Source organism: Lipophrys pholis, assembly GCF_963383615.2.
Source record: "Lipophrys pholis genome assembly, chromosome: 9".
NCBI classification, from domain to species: Eukaryota; Metazoa; Chordata; class Actinopteri; order Blenniiformes; family Blenniidae; genus Lipophrys; species Lipophrys pholis.
In genome coordinates this window covers 20,358,699-20,382,153 of record NC_137639.1, presented here as the reverse complement: position 1 = coordinate 20,382,153, position 23,455 = coordinate 20,358,699, and the positions used below count along the sequence as shown (strand labels likewise).

Sequence of the window (23,455 nt, the reverse complement as noted above, 5' to 3'; positions counted from 1 at the left end):
AAAAAAAAAAGGAAGACGAAAATGTAAATTACCATGCGGCTAAAGAGACGGGAATTGGTAAGTGGACGAGATAATGTGGCGAAAAAGCGGCTAACTGACGGCCCGCGGGCTGGTAACGGTAATTCTCCGAGGTAGCTTAGCTTAGCAGTTAGCTCTGTTGTGATAGCCTGCAGATACAGAAGCTCCCTGTTGCTTCTTCGTCCTCACTGCGAGGTGGACGCAAATAAACGGGACGCTTTGTCTGCAACTGTATTCATGTATAAGGTCATGGTTGTTTTAAGTGGGTTTGTGCGTGATGAACACATGAACGTAGAGGTAGCAGTTGTTAGCTGGAGGAACTGAGTGTTTGTGTCCGGCAATGCGCAGTAATCGTTGTTATGAGGCCACCTTTAAATCTGTTAAGTTGAGCAATGTGAGTCGCATAAACGGAGAGGTCTGCTAGGCTTAAACTGTAATCTTGCAGTGGGATCAGGCTGCAAAAAGCTGTTATACAGACTGACAGCGAGTTAAAGGGCCAGGCAGGACAAGGTGTTTCGTGGACCACCAAAATGCTTCTGCTTTTCTATCAGAAACATTAGTCTGCATCCTCGTGAGGTATCTCACTTGTTGGAGATGGTAGATCTGTTGTGAATCTGATCTGGTAACACTGTCAGGAGGAGGACCAACCCCTGCACTGATTTGTTTCCATGCTTCAGGCAGTGCCAGTGATGGCCTCCCCTCTCCCAGTCTACTTCATCCTGGTGGTTTTGCTGTTGGCCGAGTCCCTTGAATGTCACGCAGGGGACTGCAAGGGCCACAGGCAGGTGCTGAGGGGACCGCCGGGCTACGTCACAGATGGACCAGGAAACTACTCCGTCAATGGGAACTGCGAGTGGCTTATCCGAGGTATTTAGAGCTCCGACGGTGCAAAAGCAAACTGATGAATTAAAATCACTTGCATCATGTCAAAAATATTGGTTTGAGATGAATCCCACTGATTTGCTGTTCTTCTTATTTTTTAAATAAATTTTCAGCTCCCAGCAATAGCCACCGCATCGTCTTGAATTTCATCTTCATGGACACCGAGTGCACCTACGACTACCTGTTTGTGTACGATGGAGACTCCTACCAGAGCCCTTTACTAGCCAGTCTGAGTGGCAACACATTGCCTCAACCCATTGAGGCAAAATCCGGCAAGGTAATATAGTTGGTGTACTCAGTCTTAGAAGGTTTGCCTTGATCCATGTGTTTTTTTTTGGTGTATTTGCACTTTATGTACAAATGTGTGAATGCTGTCATCAGATACATACCAAAGAAGTAAACCAATGCCAGCTTGAGTCATAGTGGTCATGACATGGCCAAAGGCCAAAGCAGAGAACAATGTGAACATCACAGGGCAACCACAGACAGTCACACACGTTCACATTCACACCTAGAGGTGATTTACTGTCACCAGTTGGCCTTGGAAATGTATATGGGGCCGTTCAGAACTGGCCTTAACATGCGTTTCAGGTGATTACATAACATGTGGTGAGCCCTAAAGAGAAGTGTGAACAGGCACCAACGCTTTCACTCATATTCTGAGACGCATCTGACCACTTAGGCTTTGTATTGTCAACAGTCATTTGCCCATTGCATTTGCCTTGAAAATATATTTATTGTAGTCTGATTACATTGTTGTCCAATGTTTAAAATGCCAACATGAAGGGGGAAAAAAACAGACTAAATTGGAGTTTCTCCTGCTTTGATTTGGACTATAAAAATGTCTCGCATCCTATTAACATAATCATTTCAAACATTAGCTGATGCTCATTGTTTGCTTGGTGCAGATGCTGCTTCATCTCTTCAGTGATGCGAATTACAACCTGCTGGGCTTCAATGCAACCTACACCTTCTCGCTGTGCCCTGGAGCCTGTGGCGGTCATGGCCGCTGTGATTCCTCCACATCAAAATGTCACTGTCATCAGGGGTGGGGAGGAGCTTCTTGTACAACCCCACTCTGCTCCCAGGCCTGCTCCGCCAATGGCCAGTGTGACAAGGTGAGAAGTAGTCAAGAGCACGACTTCATGAACACAGAAATCAAACGATCCTAAAGTTCTGCTCGTCTTTCACTGAGTGTTTGGATTGAGTCAGGCAGTTGAATGAAACAGAAGGGTTTTCCTGCATTTTATCTCAGAAAGGGGAGCGCTGTCTGTGTAACCCGGGCTTTATGGGCCACAGCTGCCAGCTCGGTCTTCATGACGACAGCGGGGCTGGGCAGTGGTGGCGGGTGAGCGAGGAAAACCCGTACACGCCTCCCAGGACGGGTTCGGCTGGGGCGTACCTGTCCTCCACGGGAGCCATGTACTTGTTTGGCGGTGAGAACGAAGAACCAACTCAACTTCCTGACGCTATAAAAGCAAACGTTTACAAGTTTCTTATCATTTTTGTAGATTTATCAAATTCTTGTTTTTAATGTCAAATTTTTTTAACTGCTCTTCACAATTTGATGAATATGTTTCTGGAGTTTCCATTGATAATGACTGTCTTCCCTACAGGGTTTGACCTGAACAGAGCTCTTGGTGACCTGATCAAATACAATTTCACATCCAACCAATGGGAAAGCAGGTCTTATGGTTACTCTCCTGTAAGTGGTTTGTGCTTTTTGCGTCCCGATGCTTCAGCATTTTAGTCATTCTGTTCTCGTGCACATGTGTGAACACATTACTTTAGCCCTCTACAGTAAACAAATAATATGAATGTCACATAAACAAGAAAAGTGGTTTCTCTAACTTGGAGAAACCTCAGGAATACATTCAGAATTCTCCTGAAATACTTTCAGATAGTCGAATGAAGGAAAACACCTGTTAGGGCTGCACAATATTAGTATTATTATATTGTATTATACAATATACAAGTAGTAGCTTGTCTATTTTGTTTTTAATCATTGTTTTGTAGAAAATTCTCCTCTAAAACATTCAAATACTTCAGATGTGATTGTAATAATTGTGTTTTTCCAGTACTAATGTATTCACTCATTTCACTCCTTTACTGATGTTCTGCATTACCTGATCTTGGCATGTATATAAACAGCTGAGATTATTTTATTATTCCCATGCTGTTCTTTATCTTAGTAATTGTTTTGATTTTCATATTCTGTCAGGTGGCTCGTCATTCCCACACTGCAGTAGAGTTTATGGGCAACATGGTGATCTTTGGCGGAGAGCTAGCCAACGGCTCCCTGGCCAGTGACGTCTGGATGTATTTGCCGCTCCGCGATGAGTGGCAGCAGCTTGGCTCCTCCTCCTCACGCGGCGCCCCTAAACTGGCTAATCATGCTGCAGCAGTCGTAGAGGAACATCTCTATGTGTTCGGAGGTGGGTTTCGACTTCACATCAGCAAGTCCTCTTCATCTTTCGATTATGTATTTTTTGGCTTTTTTCACATGAGACAAATCAAACCTGAAATTCTTTCCCAGGTCGCACTGAGGAGGATATGTTTTCCTCGGCTCTGTATCGCTTTGGCCTGCACGGCTCTGGACGATGGGAGACCGTTCAGCCGACAGGAGGGAAGCCCCCAGCCACTGCTGGTCACTCCATGGTGTACCACAGTGCATCCAAAACACTGCTGGTCTACGGAGGACACAGACTGACCACAGCCAGGTGATTATAGGAAAGAAATAGGTTTCCTTTTGATCTGCTGGTTCTCAAGGACTCTAGAAAGGGCGCATTTAAAATGTTTGAAAATTAAACAATTTCTGAAATATTTAATGTTATCAAAATAGTTCAAATTTAAAATATATAAAATAGAAAGTATCAGCTTGTTTTTATTTAAAGAAAAATTACTCTTCTCCTTCATGTTCTGACTCGATGTGGTCAGTTTAAGTTCCTGTTATAATGCTGCTACTTTGGACAGTGTGGCTGTAGTAGGCAGAGATGATAAATAAAAGTTCCTCATATGAGAAATAAGCCTGGCTACTTTGTGAACTCTTCATAACTGATCAGATAAACCTTTGCTATTGTATCTCCAGGTTGGTTGTACAATTGTAATTATGAAGACAAAAACAGCAGACTTTTACTGCCAGTTTTTTTTAGAATGATAATCCTACAAGTTAAAAAAATAACCAAAACAGCCTCGTTAGAGATACTTTATAATAGCGTGTGCTGTTTATTTCTCCTTAGGTTTAGTGTGAGAGTGAATCACACAGACGTATTCCACGTGGAAAGAAGGTTTTGGACGTCTTTTCGCTCGCGTTTCCCAGCAACCGGCCCCAGAGAGAGAGCTTTCCACTCCGCCACAGTCATTGGAAACTACATGGTTGTCTATGGTGAGCATCTAGAGATTCTGTACACTATTTTTTAAATGCTACATCCCTCTTGAATTTGTTTTTTTGTTTTTTTCCCTCTTGATTTTTTTTTTTCTAGGGGGAAATGTACATATTCACTATCACGAGGAAAAGTGCTATGATGAAGAGATCTTTTTTTATCATCTGGGATGTCATCAATGGGTGTCCTCTGGGGAGAAACGGTTACTCAGTGAGTCCCCGTAGCCTCCTTCTCATCTTACCCACAATAAGTAGTTTGTTTGTGAAGCCCCTGTTTGTACAGAACTTTCAGGGCATTTAATGTTCTATTTATGTTGTTGTGAAGCATCTTGAGTTACCTCGTGTCTGTATTCTGTTATATAAATAAACATGAATTGCTGCTGTATTTGTTCCTTAAGGTGGTGACGCTGTGAGAGGGCGATACTCGCATGTAGCTGCTGTGATGGAGGGACGAGTGTTGCTGGTTGCAGGGGGTTACAGTGGTGTTGCCCGAGGAGATCTCGTGGCTTACAAAGTACCACTGTTTGTCAGTAGTGATCAAGGTGATCGGGTAAGCTTGGTTGATTTTGATTTGGCTGTTTGATGGGAGAATGAATCAATAAATCATTTTGGTAAAGATCATTTGGTAATATTGAAGTTGTTGATTATCTGTGTTTCTTTTCCCGCTCCAGGACGCGTTTTGTGCCGAGGCAATAGATGAAAGCATGTGCCTGAAGAACCCAGAGTGCAGCTGGTGTGAAGGCCGATGTCGAGAGTATCAGCCCACTAACCAGGTAACTCTCCATCAAACGCAAACTTTCATTTCAATACAAACTTACTTATATCGTGAACTCAAACATTCCCACTTAAACATTTGTAATATAATATAACAACATTCCATTTTTTTTTTTTCTGGTCGCAGTGTGGCAGCACTGGCTGCTTGGGTCTCGCTCGCTTCCTGTCGGACTGCCAGTCCTGTCTGGTGTTCAGTGGCACTCCACCTTCTCTGGCCCGAGCCCCTGGTGAATTTGGCTGGTGTGTTCAGAATGAATCCTGCCTTCCAGTGTCAGGTGAGACCCAGGGAGGGAGGAAGGAGGGCAGAAAAGAAGGGTCAAGACTGCAAGAAAACAAAAAGAAAAAAAAAAGGATGATGTTGGGCGCTGACATGGGAGGGATGAGACTCATGTTGGGCATGTTTCTGAGTAAAGTGCCGTGACTCGACTACACCTCAGCTGAGATGGGACAGGCTAACTCAGACGAAGATCTTGACTTGCCTGTTCAGTTGCGTGACTTCCTTCGGTGCAGTAGGGTCACGTCATTTTGCTACGTTTAAACACGTCACGCAGGAGTCACAGATCACACTCATTTCAGTACAGTAGTGCGCTAAAGGAAACTGCTGTATTTTGAGCTTTTAAGAGGTCAGATGTGTTCATTGTGTGCTGACCTCTCCCTCTCGGTCTCGCAGAGCGAAGTGCGTGCCGTGTGGACCAGATCTCAGGGGCGTACGGCTGGTGGGGGGAGCGTACGCTTTTCCTAACCTCCCTCCACTCCTGTCGCACCGAGAACTATGTCCCGGGACTGCACCTGCTCACCTTCCAGCACCCCCGCAACGACTCCCAGCCTGACAAGGTACGGAGTCTAAATCTCAAGTGCTAACTGTGCAGGTGTGGTTGTAACTCCTTCCCTCCCTACTTATACTTACTCCTCCTTCCTTCCTTCAACATTATTTTTACACTTTGACTCCAATACAGTTCTCCAACTTCAACACTACTCTTACCTCTGTAATATTTTGTTTCTTGTTTGTGCTCCTCGCCTTTTAACCTCCTATGTTCACTTCTCTTTGTTTCTTTTTTTGTGTGTGTTTTGCATAGTCACGATTCTTTCTGGAAGTAGTTTGTCAAACTTGTGGAGCAGTTTGTAGAGAATAGTGCTTCTGTTGATGTGTCTCCACTTCCATCCGTCTTCCACCATCCTCCATCCTCCTCACCTTTCCACCAGGTGTCTATCCTCCGCAGCACCACCATCATCCTTAGCCCCACCACAGAAATGGACGTAGCTCTACAGTTCAGGGGCTTCATCCACCCCTTATGGGGGGGGCCTCCACCTGCGCCCCCTCCTACCGAGACTGTTTCGATGTGGGCTCGCATTCAGAGGCTCCACTTTGAGGCCCAAATGGCATCTGGGCCCAATTCTAGTCAACTGGTAAGGACTGTATGACTATTAAAGTGAAGGGTTACACTAACTCAAACAGTCTGCATTTTCTTTAAATTTTCTGTACATTTTGTAACCTTTTCCTGAACAGGAGGTGGTGGGTCGCTGGGCAGCCCAGCAGGAAAAGGAACTGAAGCTGCTGGCTCGGGCAGATGGCACTAGACTCTTCTCTAACCTGACCAGGGGCAACCATTACCTTGTTCAGGCCGAGGGATACCTGAACAATTCAGGCTCAGGACAAACCAGTGAGATGGCCCTGATCTGGAACAGAACATTATCCGGAGGAAGTGTGAGTAGTCGCACTGTAAAACATCTCCAGAGCCCATCTGACGTGTTTCTGTGATTTTTCTGCAAAGTTCTTCAAAACAGAAAACATACCGTAATATCTTCTTCTTTGTAACTTGTTCACATTTTAGGAGATATCCTTCCTCTTCCTGGAGCCCTACCGCTCAGGTTCCTGCTCAGGCTACATGTCTTGTCTGGCATGTTTATCTGACCAGTCCTGTGGCTGGTGTCCATCTCTTTCCCGCTGCCTGCTGCGAGACAGCCCCGACATCGAAACCTGTCCTGAGTCAGACAAAAGCAAAGCAGATGGTCAGCGCCATCTGCTGTTAGCACCACAACACTGCACTTTGTGTGAAGAGTACAGAGACTGCTCTGCTTGTACTCAAGTAAGCTATAAATTCAACATCAATATTGTGCTCTGCGTCACTATGATATATTTTTCAGTTTGGAGCTTTTGCAATGTATCATACAAAGCTAATTTTGGCCTGCAGGATCCATACTGTGAGTGGCAGATAAACTCCAGCAAAAAAGGAGACTATCAATGTAGTCGACGAGGAAGACTCGAAGGATCCATACGTGACGCAAAGGGGTGTCCTAAAGTCTGTAACCAGTGAGTAAAAGAAATAAAAAAAAAACCCCATCTAATGCTATTTTCGATTTTGCAAAAACTACCTGCAACTCAACGACATTCTTCATCTTCTTTTTTGTGCAAAGGAGAAAGACGTGTGGCGAGTGTCTCTCTAACGCCAGCCAGTGTGCATGGTGTGAGTCAGCCCAGGCCTGCTTCTATTTTGCAGCCTACCTCACAAAGTACCCCTATGGAGAGTGCCGGGACTGGTACGACAGGTAATAAAAAGGACATTTGAATATACTTTTTCTGTCTTGTTGACAATAAAAGGCATTCTATTCTATTCTATTCTATTCTATTCTATTCTGTTCTATAGTTGGAAATACAGATTGGAAATAATTCTCAAACACTACTTTGAAATGCCAAGTCTCAGCATCAACATGGAAAGAGCTGTGTTTGAGTGTTTTAAACCCCAAGGTTTACACCAATCACATCGATGAGACAAATGTCAGATATCCAACAAAATAAAATAAAAATTTCTATGATCACCAATTTTTTGGAAACTGAAAGTTACTTCTAGCATACCAGGTAATATGAAGGGCTACTTGTTACAAACTTACTCAATCTTTACAAATCTGAGCTTAATATTACGGTTGTGTTATAATGAGTCAGTCAGTCGATTTGTCTTTATTTTGAAAGTGTTTGTCATACAACAAATGCACAAAGTGCTTTGCATGATTTAAAAAGAGCACCCATCCCTCTCACTGCAATGGACCAGTATGGTATTTAGAGCCAAAGGCCATTGACTTTTAAACCAGTGCAAAATAGGTATTTATTTTCAGTAGTTATATAAACATACTTAATTTATTTCAAACGGAATGAGTTGATGCACAGACCTATGGAGTAGACCATCAGCATAAATACTTACATTTTGGATTGTACAGTTACAGAAACAAGAACAAGAGCTTTCAGATTTGTGTTCTGATTGATCAATATTCATATATTCTTATTTATATTTTTGCTCATCAGTGTTCATTCGGTGCCTCAGTGTAAGCAGTGTTCAGCTTTAAGCACGTGCACGGACTGTCTGCGAACGTTTCAGTGTGGCTGGTGTGGTGACTACAACAATCCCACAATTGGAAAGTAAGTATGACAAAGGTCTAACATTTTGCTATACATGCAACATGTAGGCATGTATAGCACATACAATGTTTTATCACCATGTAGCGCATTCTCTGTTCTAAAGTTGATCGTTTTTGTGGTGATTTTCATGTTCCATGTTTTGCACCCCTCTGTTCAGGTGTCTGAGGGGAGACTGGGCAGGAATGGACGACCTAGCCGTGTATAACTGTAGTGTGGCTGTAGCTGAAGCTCGGGCTGCTAAGTAAGATTCCTGTCATCCTTTAATGGCTTAATGGCTTCAAGTTGTGAGCTCTGTGGATGAAACTTTGGTGTGAGAATATTGTTTTACATTGCTGTATATCCTATATACTAAACACCACACCTGTCCACCCTCCATCTGCCCTGTTCCTCTAGTCCTGAACCCCAGACCTCAGCCCCTCCTCGCCCCTTGGAAATGGAGATGGAATTTGAGCACTTAGAAGATGACAATCAAGATGCTATCTGGTCTTACCCCACATGCCCTGATGTAGAGGAATGCAGGCTTGGTCTCCACAACTGTCACCCCTTTGCCACCTGTATTAACACTCCCACGTCATACGAGTGTCACTGTGAGAGGGGATACACAGGGGACGGCACATTGCACTGTAACCAGACGTAAGAGTCTTTGCCTAAATTATATTTTTGTGTTGATGAACTATTTGAATCTAATATCAATCCAATTTATCTTTACCATGTAGTTATAAGGATTATAAAACTATTTCACCTAATTCCTTGTCTTTCCTCAGTTGTTATAACGAGTGCCGTGAAGGTCAGTGCAGTGGCAGCCCACGGTTTGAGTGTGAATGTTCCCTGGGCTGGACGTCTGACCCTGCCACTCTGGTTCTGAGTGGCGTCGAATGTGACGTCGACTGCGGCTGCAACTTCCACTCCACCTGCATTACTGCTCCTGGGATCTGTGACGAATGTCAGGGTGAGACTATAGCATGCAGTTTTCAATACTGCAGTCTGTCTATCATTTGTTTTTACATCCCAATAACAAGCCTTAATACTGCTTGTCGAGTGACTTGTTGACATTTATTTATTCTTCCTGTATATTGCAGACTGGACTACAGGGCCTCACTGTGAGCACTGTCGTCCAGGAAGCTTCGGCTCGGCCTTGGCTGCTGGAGGCGGTTGTGTTCCTTGCGAGTGCAATGGACACGGCGATCCTCTCCGAGGATACTGTCACAATCAGACAGGCCAGTGCTACTGCACCCACAATACTCAGGGACCACACTGTGAGTCCTGCCTGCCTGGTTATTATGGCGACCCCAGGTGAGGAGAACTTCTTGCAAATAGCATAATGATGATTCGATTTCCCTTTGTGTTTTAAACTCATCCAAAGGAGTGCTGAAAATTTTTGATTGGGATCCTTTTACATTTTCTTTTTTGTAGAAACAATGGAACATGCTACCGCCAGTGCCAGGGCCGTTCAGTCCTGCTCTCCTCCACCTCCTCCTCTGCCATACCTCTGTCCTCTTCTTTGGGGTGGCGAAGTGGCACCGAGGGGAAAGGAGGACTCTCTCACTGCCTGTGGGTCCTTTCTGTGACTGAGAACTTGGCCCCCTGTCTGCCCAGACAGCTCTGCCCCCCAGTAGCCCTCACTTTACATCCAGACTCTCACACACATTGTAAAGTGAGTATAAACGTATCATTGTCTATGTGTCTATGAGCAGACACACAGTCTCTTGTAGTCATGTTCGATCATTGTCTGTTTTCTCCAATGTATTCCTTAAATTATGCTCACTTTATTTTTCAGAGTTCATACGTTTATGTGTTTGATGGCCTACCTCGTTTTCTGGCCAATGGTGTTGTGCACTCGGATCACAACCTAATTGGAGCCTTTTGTGGAACCACCAGAACTCAGCCCATCACAGTGGAAGCCACCTCAGGTATACATCAGACTGTAGCATCTATCATTGATCTACTAAATGAACTGATCATTTATCCTATCAAACAAAAGGTATTTGCCAAAAATAAACGACTATACATGATCATATGCATTGTAAAGTCACTTTCACAATGTTGTTGTCATCCGCTACTAGGTGTGATCTCAGTCTACTTTGAAGCCAACGTCTCTTCAAACAAACCTCAAGGCTTCAATGCGTCTTTCTGGGTACGGCGGTGTCACCAGAGCTCTGATGAGGGTGAGGAGGGATCATCAGTGTGTCCAGGTGGTGCCCAGTGCAAGGATGGGCTCTGCCAGTGCCCTAAGGGATATGGAGGACCTTATTGTGACCGCCCCGTGTGTCCTCAAGACTGTGGAGCAGCAGAAGGAAGAGGAGTTTGTAATATGGTAAGAATTGTGCTAATTTACACCCGTTTAACTCCAAGCAGGAATTGATGGTTCTTGGTGATTTTTCCGATGCAAACATTTTAATGATTCTTTTTGAACTATCACATATTTAGTTTTTTACCACCGACCAAAAAGAGAACACATATTTTTAAACATCCATCCAGAATGGATACTCAGAATACCTGCAATCGTCAAACCACACTAACCACTATGCTACCATGCAGCCTCGTTAACTGCTATTTTATTTGTTTTAGACCCTAGGAGTGTGCGTGTGCTCGGAAAACTGGGCTGGCTCAAACTGCTCTGTTCCTCGAGACTCCAACAGCTTGGTTTGGGAAACCCTGTTAGATACAGCACTGACAGTGGTAGGAATGAATAAAGATTATGACTAAGACTTATAAGATTATACACAACTCCATATTCATATGAACTTTTATTTCACAGAACCAGGCCCACCGGTTTCTGCACAGGATGGGACACTCTCTGGTGTCTGGACCGCAGGGTAACCTCTGGATGTATGGAGGACTTTCTCTCTCAGAGGGCATTCTGGGAAATGTCTACAGGTAGGAGAGTGTTTCATCTGTTCGTAAATGTTTAGGTTGCAGGGTTTTCAAAGCTGGGTTTTAGGTCAGTTTTGTAGTGTGGATTTTAAGGGTATTATATTTTATATGTGTCATGTTTTGTTTGATACATTTCCTTTTGATTACTTCAGATATTCCATTTTTGAGCATCGCTGGACGCAGATGTTGACGAGTTCTGTGGAAGAGGGTTCAACCCCCAGTGCACGCTATCACCACGCCGCTGCTCTCCTGACCAGTCACGAGTCTGGCTCTGGAAGCCACGGCGCCAGTCACAACTTCATGATGGTAGTGGGCGGCGTCAGTCAAAATGGTGTCGCCATGGATACCTGGAGTCTCAATCTGAGCAGTTTGGTCTGGAGAGAACACAAGGTTTGAATTTGACTCATTCTCACATTTTCAGAAGAAAAGAAAAAAAGTTTGATCTTAAATGAAAAATGTTCTTTTATCTCTGTCAGAACTTAGTGCTGCCTCCGGTGGCAGGTCATACTTTAACCGTACGTCGAGACTCCTCAGTGCTTTTGATTGGAGGTTACTCTCCAGATAATGGCTTCAACCACCATTTACTGGAGTTCAGTCCTCTTTCTGGAAACTGGACCATTGCTCCTCACACTGGCACACCACCTACAGGTTTATAAAGTTTTCGCTAAATTTTTATAAAGGGTTTTACAAAGTTATTCACTGCACTGACGCACCATGCTTTTTTCTTATCTGTTTACACAGGTCTATATGGGCATTCCGCTGTTTATCACGAGCAGACTGATGCCATTTATGTTTTTGGAGGTTACCGCTTCCATGTGGAGACGGTGGAGCCCTCTGGCGAGCTCTACAGTCTCTACTACCCCAACCTCACCTGGTCCCTGCTTGTCCCTTCACAGGGTAATAAGGTAAAAGATTGCTCTCTTAAAGCTTCTGTCACACTATTATAATTAGGCAAAGCCCTCTGCATGAAAACCACTCAAGTAATCTCACTTTGTCATCTTTTTGCTCCGTAGCCGCTGTCCCGTTTCTTCCATGCTGCAGCTCTGATCAAAGACACCATGGTCATTGTTGGTGGAAGGACAGAAGCAGAGGATTACAGCAACTCTGTGTCTCTGTACCAGATCAACTGTAACACCTGGATACAACCAGGTGCCACTTTAAATGTCAACCAATAGAATGAAATATATTTATTGATAAAAAGACACCTTTTCACCTAACCACTTATGATTTGTTTCCTTAAGTCTCGGCTGTTGGAGATCCAGTAAATCGCTCGGTCTCTCTTGCTATGACGAGCTGGGACGGTCAGCTCTTCCTGTCCGGAGGCTTCAATGGGGTCACACTGGGGAGACTCCTAACCCTCTCTGTGCCCTCTGACCCCTGCGCCCTTCTGCCTACACCTGAGGCCTGTAACACCACCACAGGCAGCTGTGTCTGGTGTCGTGGAATTTGTGCTTCTTCTGATATGGCAGAGAGGTAACCTATTGGCTGAAAGATTCCCTTTAAGCTTTAAGTTTTTGCATCCAACTAAACAATTATGTCCCTTGTGTTTCATCAGAACCAGCTGTTTTCCTGGTCCCTCTTCCTGTTCTCCAACGCCTCGTCAACCAGACCAGTGTCGCAGACTGAAAACCTGCAGCGAGTGTCTTGCTCGACACCCTAAAACATTCTCCACCCAATCACAGGTAACATATAAAACTCATACTGTTGTACAAATATTCAGTCAAACAAAAAGCAACAAGCTGAAATCCATTCTGAATTTCTCAGTCTGCTCTACAATGCAAATGGTGCACAAACTGCCCGGAGGGGGCATGCATTAGCAGCTCTGTTAGCTGCACGTCTGAACATGACTGTCGCATCAACCAGCGAGAGATTTTCTTGTCCAGCAACTGCACAGAGACGAGCTGCGAGGCTTCGGACTGTCCCAAGTGTACTGCTTCTGGCAAATGCATGTGGACCCGTCAGTTCAAACGCACAGGTACTCTCCACAGTTTGACACTGAAAATATATGGTTGTTAGGAACGAGCTTCTTCACATGCAGTGTGATTGTTGAGACAAAATGCTCTGTCCTGAAGTTGACTTCATTATCCTCTGCACAGGCGAGACAAGGCGCATCCTCAGTGTGAATCCCACATACGACTGGACGTGTTTCAGCTACGCTCTGCTCAACGTCTCACCCATGCAGGTGGAGTCGTCTCCCCCCCTGCCGTGCCCTCCCCCCTGCCACAGTCTCCACAACTGCAGCCTCTGCCTGGGCTCCAGAGGCTCTGACGGGGGTTGGCAGCACTGTGTGTGGAGTATGGCTTTACAAAAGGTAAAGCTACACTACTGGAGCTCCACACAGCATTTTGTGTTTTGAATTTTAACCTGATATTGTCCTGGCTTCTTTCAGTGTATGAGCCCGTCCTTCGTTCCCCTGCGGTGCGAGGCAGGCCAGTGTGGTCGGTTGCTCTCTGGGGGGGACTCGTGCTCTCCTCAGTGCTCCCAGCTCACTCAGTGCTCCCAGTGCATTGCCAGGCCTCAGTGTGGGTGGTGCGCTACTCGTGAGGGAAATGGGGCCGGACGCTGCCTGCAGGGGGGGCTTGATGGTGGGAATACATTTGAATACAAGAAGTTATTTATTTTTAGATTTTGCTTGGACTTATGATTCACTCGCTTACCTTCTTACACTTTTTGTCTCCCAGGTGTGAGTGAAGGTGTTTGCCCTCTGAGAAACAGCAGTTGGTCTTTTCTCCACTGCCCGGAGGAGGATGAGTGCTCTAACGGCCACCATCACTGTAACAGCACTCAGGACTGCCACGACTTACCTCAGGGATATCACTGCACCTGCAAACAGGGTTACATACTCAGCAGGTAATGCATGACGATTATAAAAGCCCTCTATTGTTCTCTTTAATAATTGCACATATTTAGCCACATTGACTCATCATATGAGCATTGGAGATGGATTTACCCTTTTCTTTTTCCTTGTTTTTTCTCTTCTACGCAGCGTTTCTGGTCAGTGTGAGCCCGTATGTGCACAAGGCTGTGTCAATGGGACATGTGTGTCTCCAGGAATTTGCCAGTGTCACTTTGGCTTTGTAGGGGATAACTGCTCCTCTCAGTGCAGCTGCAACAAACACAGCAACTGTGCCGGTGTTACCAGGCCAGACATTTGTCTTGAATGTCACAATAACACAATAGTAAGTCCCTAGATATACATCCATATACTGTGAGCACCTTTTTTTCCTTTCACACTAAATGATGAATGTTGATTTCTCGTTACTTCACTTCCAGGGTAAGCATTGTGAGAAGTGCAAGCCTCTGTTCGTTGGCTCTGCTAAAGGGGGCGGCACATGTCATCCATGTCGAGAGTTTTGTAAAGGAAACAGCGTCATTTGTCTGACGCGAGATGAACATAAAAAAGTCCTTGAAAATCCACGGCTGTTCCCTCTGGACCCCAGCAGTGTAAGTATCATCATAGCCTTCTCGTGTGTACATGGGGGAAAAAAAACTTGTCTTTTTCTAACTCCTTGTCCTTCTCTCTTTATCATGTTATCAGATTCAGAACTGGGTGTCTGAAGGTCCCACAGAGGATAATGCTGTGTGTGTGAACTGCCAGAACAACAGTGTAGGGGACAAGTGTGAGAGCTGCCTTAGTGGGTACTTCCTCCTGCAGGGAAAGTGTGAGAAGTGAGTCATGTTTGCTACAATCTTTGGATTTTGTATCTAAAATTACATAAGGCTTAAAAAAATGTTCACCATAGAGAATCATATTCATTTTTGATTCATTAAAGCATGGACTATCAGATATAGTGAATCAGTTACATCATAATACAGACTGTTGCACTACTACCATGTCATTATGTAGATCTGCTGTCAAAGTAATAAATGCTGCTACAAAAAAGTTAAATTCAACCTCAACCGTAAAGGATTCAAACAGGATTTAAAGATGTTCTCCTTCTTCAGTGTTTTAATTCCTTGCTTGCAGGTGTCAGTGTAACGGCCATGCAGACACGTGCAATGAACATGACGGCACAGGCTGTCCCTGTCAAAACAACACGGAGACGTCCTCCTGCCTCAGCAGCCCTCAAAGTGACCGCAAAGACTGCTACAGGCAGCAGGTTAGCACACCTTCACACATTTCACTGTTGACATTTATCATATTTTAATTTGAACATTTTGAAGTTGATTTGTTGTGCTCTTCCTGATAGTGTGCCAAGTGCAAAGACTCCTTCAATGGCACGCCAGTGAACGGGCGTCAGTGCTACCGTCAGTTTAACGTGGACACGGAGTGCTGCTTTGACCCGACGTCTCAGACCAACTGCTTCCATGATCCCACCATTCGCAACCTGCCCAAAGGACGCACGGTGTTCTTCGCAGCTCAGCCAAAGTTCACCAATGTGGACATTCGGGTCACCATTGACGTAACCTTCGGCGAGGTGGAGGTGTATGTTTCCAACTCTCATGACACCTTCATTGTGGATGTGGACCGGTGGACAGGGATTCACACCATCAAGATTGAGGATGAATCGGCGAGTCGGGGGACAGCTGCAGTGGCGGACAAGGACTCTCCTCCGTCCCCTATAAAGGTGTTTGCCAACGCCTCGTCCAGCCTCGGAGGCCCCGTGCTCTCCAACAACCCTTTGCAGCTGCAAGCCAAATCCCCCGGGGCGGAGAGGGAAATCAGAGAGGAGCGCGCTGAAGGACTCATCACCTACATCACCGTGTGGAAGCCACAAACGGTGCTGATAGTCCGCGCTGTTCGGGATCGTGTGGTCATCACATTCCCTCATGAGGTGCATTCCCTGAAGTCCAGCCGCTTCTACATCGCCCTGCGAGGGGTGGGAACTGATGACAGACAGGGAGAGTCCCAAGGTCTGCTGTTTCTGCGACAGGACCAAGCCCACATCGATCTGTTTGTCTTCTTCTCTGTTTTCTTCTCCTGCTTCTTCCTCTTCCTGTCCGTCTGCGTCCTCCTCTGGAAGGTCAAGCAGTTCCTTGACTTCCGTCGGGAGCAGCGTCGCCACATCCAGGAGATGACCAAAATGGCTTCAAGGCCTTTTGCCAAACTCACCATATACCTTGAGCCAGAGGAGCCTCAGCTCATCTACCTGCCCTCGACGGGCGGAGTCGTCGGGGGCAGCACTGTTTCACTCGCACATGCGCGCACGGGCAAGTTAGGTGGAGTGGTGGTGGGCCAGAGGGGCAGAGCAGGAGCCGTCTCCTACAAACATGACCCCGGCTCAGGACCCACAGCCCACCACCACCATCACCTCACTCTGGGTGGAGGTGGTAACAGCGGTCAGCACTTGCCACTGCACTACTTGAACACCCATCACTATGCCAGCACCACAGCTGGCGCCCCGGCCTCGCATCATCACCACCCGTCTACGTACAGCGGCTACCAGCACTTCTGCCGCTCCGACCCGTTCCTCTCTCAGCTCATGGGTTTCTCCTACTCCACCTTTAAGGTGGGGCCCATCACCCTGGAGCCCACAGACGACGGCATGGCCGGGGTGGCCACCGTCCTCTTCCAGCTGCCTGGGGGTGTGTTGGCTCCAAATCGGGCCTGTTTAGGCTCTGCACTGGTTACTTTGCGCCAGAACCTGCAAGAATACTGTGGCCATGGCAACGGAGGGGGGCATCCTGGGGCGGGTGGCGGGCGGAAGGGGCTGCTGGGACATCAGCACCTGACCACTATGGCCATGTAAGAAAACAAACAAAAGATATAGAATAAATAATACAGAGATAAAAGATTAAATAAATCTGTAAATTGGTTTATGATAAATTCATTTTCTGAGAGAAACATCGCAGCGAAGCAAAGTTCAAAAGAAAACAGTTTAGTCAGAGTCACTTAACTTGGAACAGTTTGAACAGATGTACATACACTGTATAATGAATTAATGTGTCTTTTATTGTATTATGTATGGCTATACTGTATTTCAGTGCTTCACATGACCAAGCCAGTTGTCTCTAGATTGCACTACAACTGCTACACGTATCAACAAAATAACGTCACATCATGTCAGTGATCACTAAAGAGGTATGCGCACACTCGACACGCAGTCTTGGACAGACTGAAGCTGAATGGTTGGTGGTTAAAATGACTCTTGTTGACCAACAAGAGACGTAAAAGGAGAAATAAACACTAAACGTGCTTGCTTTGGAACCAACATGTGCTTTATACCCAAAAAGTGACAATCAAACTTGCCATTGAGAACAAAAGACTTGAATTGGTTCAACATAATGTGCAACATTTTGATTGTCAGTCAGTTCAGGAAGAAAAAAATAAAATAAAATCAAAGTTGCTTGTGAGATGGTTTTTATATCATTGGCAAAATGAGTGATTTTATTCGAACTCATTAATTCAATGCAGGCTTTTAAGCTACGTGTTTATGTTGGAGTATGTTTCATTCACCTACTCTGTTACGTCGCTCGTCTTTCGACTCATCTGCCTTCACTTCTTGCCTTGTCTGTGAGTCAGATGGCTTACACTAAATACTTGTGATTGAAAAGTGCGTTGCGCAGCTTATTTTACATTTAGTTTCTCAAGACTGTTTTTGTAAAAGACAATGAAGGGTGAAGTCAGTCAGTTCTCCACACTCATTTTAAGAAGACAACAAGAACGTCCATCACGATGAAGAAGTCCTTTCTTTGCTTTCCTTTACCTTTTGATCACATTAGGTGTTAAGTGTGTTTTCCTGGGTTTCCTCCCACAGTCCCAAAAACATGCATGTGAGGTTAATTGGTGACCCTAAATCGCCCCTAGGTGTGTATGTGAGTGTGTGGTTGTCTGTCTCTGTGATTAGCTGGTGACCTGTCCAGGGCGTATCCTGCCATCATCCATGTTCTTAGCTGGGATTGGCTCTACGGCCCCGGATAGTTTTGATGGGCTCAGATGATTGAATACGCCAATCATGAATATGTTTTGAAAGTATGGATCTGGGGAAAAAATGGAAATGTTAAGTCTGTTGAAATTAGATTTACATTTGAAAGTTCTCCTGGAGAGATTTCTGAATGGTTTGTCAGCATTTTTTGACGGAATTGTTTGTTCACTGGCTTGCATTAGTATTTTTGTTTTATCTTTTGCACTGCATGGAGCCAATGTGCCCCATTATTCATGTGAAATATGAGAAGAGTCGTCATGGATGAACTCGGGTGCATGAATGGTGCTCCTGGCTTTCTATCAGATCAGCAAAACCAGGAGAGAGTTTAAGTTTTTCATGATCTGCGGCAGCACAGTTAAGCAAACTCAATGAATACTGTCACCATTTATAGCAGCCCTCCACAATAAGCATTAATACAGTTTTTCTTTTTGTCCTGTCTTTTGTGTACTTTTTTTTTAACATGCTTTATTTTTGTACATAACTATTGTGTTTTTATTTTGTTTTCAAAGAAGGGAACAGTGTTGTATAGAAGACATAAAGATTCTTTGTCTTGAGTCAGCTGAAATAAAGTCTGTGGAACATGATTGTTTGTGTATATTTTGTACAATGTCAACGTTGGGCAACTATTGGTCAAAAGAAAGTTGTGGGTACACGTTAGCGACAAGAAATTGTGCAAACAAAAGCTCACAGCTGTACTTTTATGTAAAAAAAAAAACCTGCTAAATGTGAGCAATGCTTTTAACCTCCATACAAATTGTTCATTAATAGGATATAATCTATTAGTGTGACAGGGTGTTAACATAAAGTCTTTTCTAAAAAGAAAAAAACACACACACACACACACACATATATATATATATATAAAATTTCCCTGTTGCCAACCTGTGACATCAAGGCTGGATTTTGTAAAATAAACATGATTTAATAGTTATTTTTATCACTTTCAGCTGATTGAGAGATATTTAACGCCTAATTAAGCAGGAAGCGTTCATTCTGATCTTTTTTTATGGACAAATAAATGTATCCATACAGAAGAAGACGAATTAAGTATATTGAATTTATCAACTATCTGCGTAAACAATAAAAAAAAATCCCATCCATACTGCCGCTCTGCCGCACTGCCGCGGTGCCGCTCTCTCTCTCTCTCTCTCTCTCTCTCGCGCTGCCGCTCGCTCCAGGGAGGAACCCAGCAGCGGTGCTCTGCTCTGATTGGTCAGAAACACAGGAAGTGTGGGAGCTCTTCCTGTGTTGTTATCGCCGCACAGCGATGCGGACGCTGTCGTTCGTGTGTTTATTTACAGACAGCTCGGGCTGACCCCCTCCCCCCTCATTTCCAGCCGTAAGTTTGCTCTTTACCAGGAGACGGAAGCAGAACAGAGACAGCTGCGAGCACACGGGAGATGTGGAGACAATCCCACTGCCGCTAAGCTAATCGCTGCTGTTAGCAAGCCATCATGATGATGCATGTCATGTATGTCTGATATTACCCCGTGTGTTCAGTGTTCTGTCCCTGTGGCCCACAGCACGCTGAAGAGACCAGGTCCTAATGGTGACAACATCAAGATGATCTCCATCACGAGGAAAGTCCACAGACAAGAGGGAGAAGATGATGTTAAAACAGAGCAGGCAGAACCCCAGGAGGTCTACACTAACAGAGGTGGGCTTGTCATCCACATCAAGGAGGAAGCACATCCACAGGAGATCTGTGAAGACACACCTCACTCCCCAGACACTAAACCAGAACCTCCTGCACTCATCAAGGACGAGAGTGACTCTGACCACCAGCCTGAGTGGGAAGACCCTGAAGCTGCTGTGAAGGAGGAGCTGTGGACCAAAGAGGAGAGAGACGGTGAGGAGGAGGAGGAAGAAGAACAGCAAGAGGAAGAAGAAGAGGAGGAGGAGGAACAGCAGGAAGAAGAGGAGGAGGAAGAACAGGATGAGGAGGAGGCTGGTGACATCCAGGAGGACTATGAGGAGGGAGAGGAGGTCTGCACAGGTACCTGCCAGCCTCCTTTCATTCACATATTATTGAGTAAAATACAAAGCAACACATTATGGAGCCATGGTTGCCTGGAATGCATGACCGGGATTTTTGTTGTCAGAAAATAACAAAAGATGTTTTCAAAAGAAGTTAAAAGTGTTTTTGTTTACGCAAGAATTTATTTTGATTAAGTATCTGTGATCAGCAAATAATAATGATGATTGTAATATCAGTAATAATGGATAATGGTAATAATAATGGTGATAATTGTTATTGTGCTGTTACTATTTTATTTATATTTTTGGATAACTCCCATAGTTATTATGTGGTGTTTTTAGTCTTACATGTTCTTTTGACGGATATGTTTTATTTGGTTTCACAGTGAGCTTCACGGTTTGTCCTGCGTGATTGTGCGTGTGACTTTGTATGTAATATTGTAATGTCAATAAAATTTGTAATGATAAAGAAGGAGACCCCGGGCAGAATAGCTCCTGCAATAAGTCAGGAGCTGATGGGGCTCTCAATAAAATAAACAAATGAACATCATCATCAATCCACAAACAACAAAAACTAAACATGTTAGAATAAATAAATCAGATTTGGACGTAAGTGCAAATCATGTGTGTCAAGTCGGCATCTCCGTCCTGAAGTGAGTGAGGTTATTACAAAGTAAAGACAAAAATATTATACATTCTGGTGAAAATGTGAATAAATTGTCAGGTGAGTTGTTGTAACACCTTTTTTATATGTAAAGAAGTTTGTGCTGATTTGATGTGTATAAAACGGCTGTCACTGTCTTGTAGTTGATCTGTGTAAATGTTTTGTTTTGTTTTGGGGGGTAGTGGGAGTTAGTGATCTCTTTATGATGAGCTCTGCCACCCTCACCAAATGCTGCGGGTCCCTCCTGTTCTCTGAACAACTTGTGAACCAAATGGATGCAAAGAAGCATCGTTACAACAAAGTAATAATTACTGAACACAAATGTTCTTACTTTTTGTCTGTACTTTATTTATAAAGCGGGCTTCATAACAGATGTTTTAATACGTAACTTTCTGTGTTTGTCTGTCTCTCCTGCACAGAGTCATCCTCAGATTTTTTCCCGTGTCCTCACTGCACTGTCTCCTTCACTGACTTGGACTTCCTGGAGAAGCATGTCAAGTGGGTCCATCAAAAACAGTATCTTGCCCAACTCTCAAAATGCCTCTCGAGTCATACAGTGAACCTCATCCCCAAACACACCTGCAACCTCTGCAGCAGCACTTTCAACTCTAAAGTACATCTCCGGGTCCACGTGCGTGAAGTCCACCCCTCAGCGCCTCCTCGAAGGCTTCACCCGTGTCCCACCTGTGCACGCAGCTTCCAGTACCTGAAGAACCTGAAGAATCACTGTCAGCGCTGGCACAACATGTCGGTTCTGACGCAAGGCGGACACCTCAGCTGCGCCGACTGCGGGAAGAATTTTAAAGCCACCTGGGGACAAGGACCACACTTGTGCCACGGACCAGATACCGCCGAATCGGAGGATCAGCCCGTCTGTCTGGACACTGGCGTACAGTGTCCCGAGTGTGGCAAGAAGCTGCGCACGCCACAAAGCCTGGAGGATCACATGAGAACCCACACGGGCGACCGGCCGTTCGTCTGCAGGCACTGTGGCAGGAGGTTCGTGGAGCGCAGCGGCTGGCGGCAGCACATGAAGATTCACACGGGGGAGAAGGAGCACAAGTGTCAGGTGTGTGGGAAGGCCTTCTTACGATCGCACCACCTCAAGTGCCACTTAACCACACACTCCGGCAAGAAGGAGTATTCCTGCTCCGAGTGCGGGAAGGAGTTCGGATTCAAGTCGAGTCTGGATCTTCACGTGAAGACGCATTCGAGCGAGAGACCTTACCACTGCCTTATCTGCGGCAAAAACTTCAACACGCAGAGGAACCTGAGGATTCACACCAAGCTTCACACTAATGAGAAAGCGCACCAGTGCGGGGACTGTGGGCTGAAGATGGGAGATCTGGGAGCTTTGAAAATACACTTGAGGACGCACACCGGAGAACGGCCTTACCACTGCACAGTATGCGGCAACCGCTTCATCCGCCTTGCACATCTACGAAATCACCAGCGCACGCACACTGGTGAGAGACCTTACAAATGCACTGAATGTGACAAGAGCTTCACTCAGTCCGGCGACTTGGTGAAGCACAAGAGGATACACTCCGGGGAAAAGCCCTTCGAATGTCCCGAGTGCCACCGGTGTTACACTTCGTCCGGCGATCTGGGCAAACACAGGAGGAGTCACACTAACCTGCGCCCCTACACGTGTCAGGAATGCGGGAAAAGCTTTCGCCTGTCGGGCCACTTGAAAACTCACATGTTAACTCACACGGGGGAGAAGCCTTATTCTTGCCCCAACTGCCTTCGCCGGTTCGCTCGCTCTCACCACCTGTCAGGTCATGTGGCTAAATGTCGCTGATCTTTCCGGTGACGGGGCAGATTATAACCGCTGTATACAGATTACTGCTACAACTTTAAATGAATGTGTTAAAGTATGAACTCATATGTATGTATTTATTTAACTGAAGTTTGTGTAACCGTCTCGATTCAGATGGCTGTTTTAACTTATTTAAAAGAAAATAATAATAATGAACTGGTTTGTGCTGTCGCATGAAGCGTTTCAGAAACACTAAAGTCTGAAGGAGGATTGAGAGCATTGTTGGTTCAATGAAGGCATGAAAATATTGTTCCCGTCGAACTTCAGTAAGATGCGCGAGTTAAGAGATCAATTTTCTTCTCCCGTAAATGCTGAACAGTGTGTAAAAATATATATATATTAAATACTTCGGTGAATGCATGAAAACTGTGATGTTGTTGTGTCTGAAGGAACTGCGAGAGGCCAGATTTTTCCCGCCATAATAAATGTCACATAGATTCAGCAAGATCACTGACATAGAGGATCCTCTCCTCAATTTCCTCAATTTTATTTTTGTAACTTCATACTTAAATTAGATTATTATATTCAAGAACTATAACAAAAAGTTAAATACTTCAAGTGTTTTATTTTGTTCTAATCTTTCTAAGTTTAGTATTAGTTATTTAATAGAATTCAACATTAAGTTTTTGTTAAAAACTTTTTTTACCCTAATTTTTAAGGATTTCACAAAACTACTGCCATGGAATCCTTTTGTGTAGAAATGACAAAACTATTGTTTCAATGAGATTCTATTGAGATGCACTTGTCTGGGAAAGCTCATGAAAACAGGTCTCAAAAGCTTAAA

At 44.8% G+C, this 23,455-nt stretch overlaps 2 protein-coding genes across 2 annotated transcripts; both read left to right on the top strand.

The window, feature by feature from the left end:
* The first annotated feature begins 7 nt into the window (after nt 1-7).
* On the top strand, nt 8-18,792 carry megf8 (multiple EGF-like-domains 8). Its single transcript, XM_080472075.1, has 44 exons — nt 8-57; nt 696-885; nt 1,014-1,177; nt 1,809-2,018; nt 2,156-2,336; nt 2,517-2,605; nt 3,122-3,335; nt 3,437-3,620; nt 4,140-4,285; nt 4,383-4,493; nt 4,681-4,832; nt 4,954-5,055; nt 5,184-5,331; nt 5,727-5,890; nt 6,260-6,463; nt 6,564-6,761; nt 6,889-7,143; nt 7,249-7,367; nt 7,472-7,603; nt 8,355-8,468; nt 8,626-8,709; nt 8,862-9,101; nt 9,233-9,417; nt 9,548-9,761; nt 9,882-10,122; nt 10,246-10,378; nt 10,532-10,782; nt 11,037-11,147; nt 11,227-11,345; nt 11,495-11,732; nt 11,819-11,990; nt 12,084-12,247; nt 12,356-12,491; nt 12,584-12,815; nt 12,898-13,024; nt 13,107-13,317; nt 13,439-13,653; nt 13,732-13,927; nt 14,024-14,192; nt 14,329-14,521; nt 14,616-14,786; nt 14,881-15,011; nt 15,310-15,442; nt 15,533-18,792. Exons 1-44 carry the CDS (start codon nt 34-36, stop codon nt 17,030-17,032), a joined length of 8,667 nt encoding a protein of 2,888 aa, XP_080328201.1. The 5' UTR covers nt 8-33; the 3' UTR covers nt 17,033-18,792.
* A 645-nt stretch (nt 18,793-19,437) lies between these two features.
* On the top strand, nt 19,438-23,032 carry LOC308115177 (uncharacterized protein). Its single transcript, XM_080472567.1, has 3 exons — nt 19,438-19,547; nt 19,732-20,204; nt 21,269-23,032. Exons 2-3 carry the CDS (start codon nt 19,772-19,774, stop codon nt 22,651-22,653), a joined length of 1,818 nt encoding a protein of 605 aa, XP_080328693.1. The 5' UTR covers nt 19,438-19,547; nt 19,732-19,771; the 3' UTR covers nt 22,654-23,032.
* The last annotated feature ends 423 nt before the right edge of the window (nt 23,033-23,455 follow it).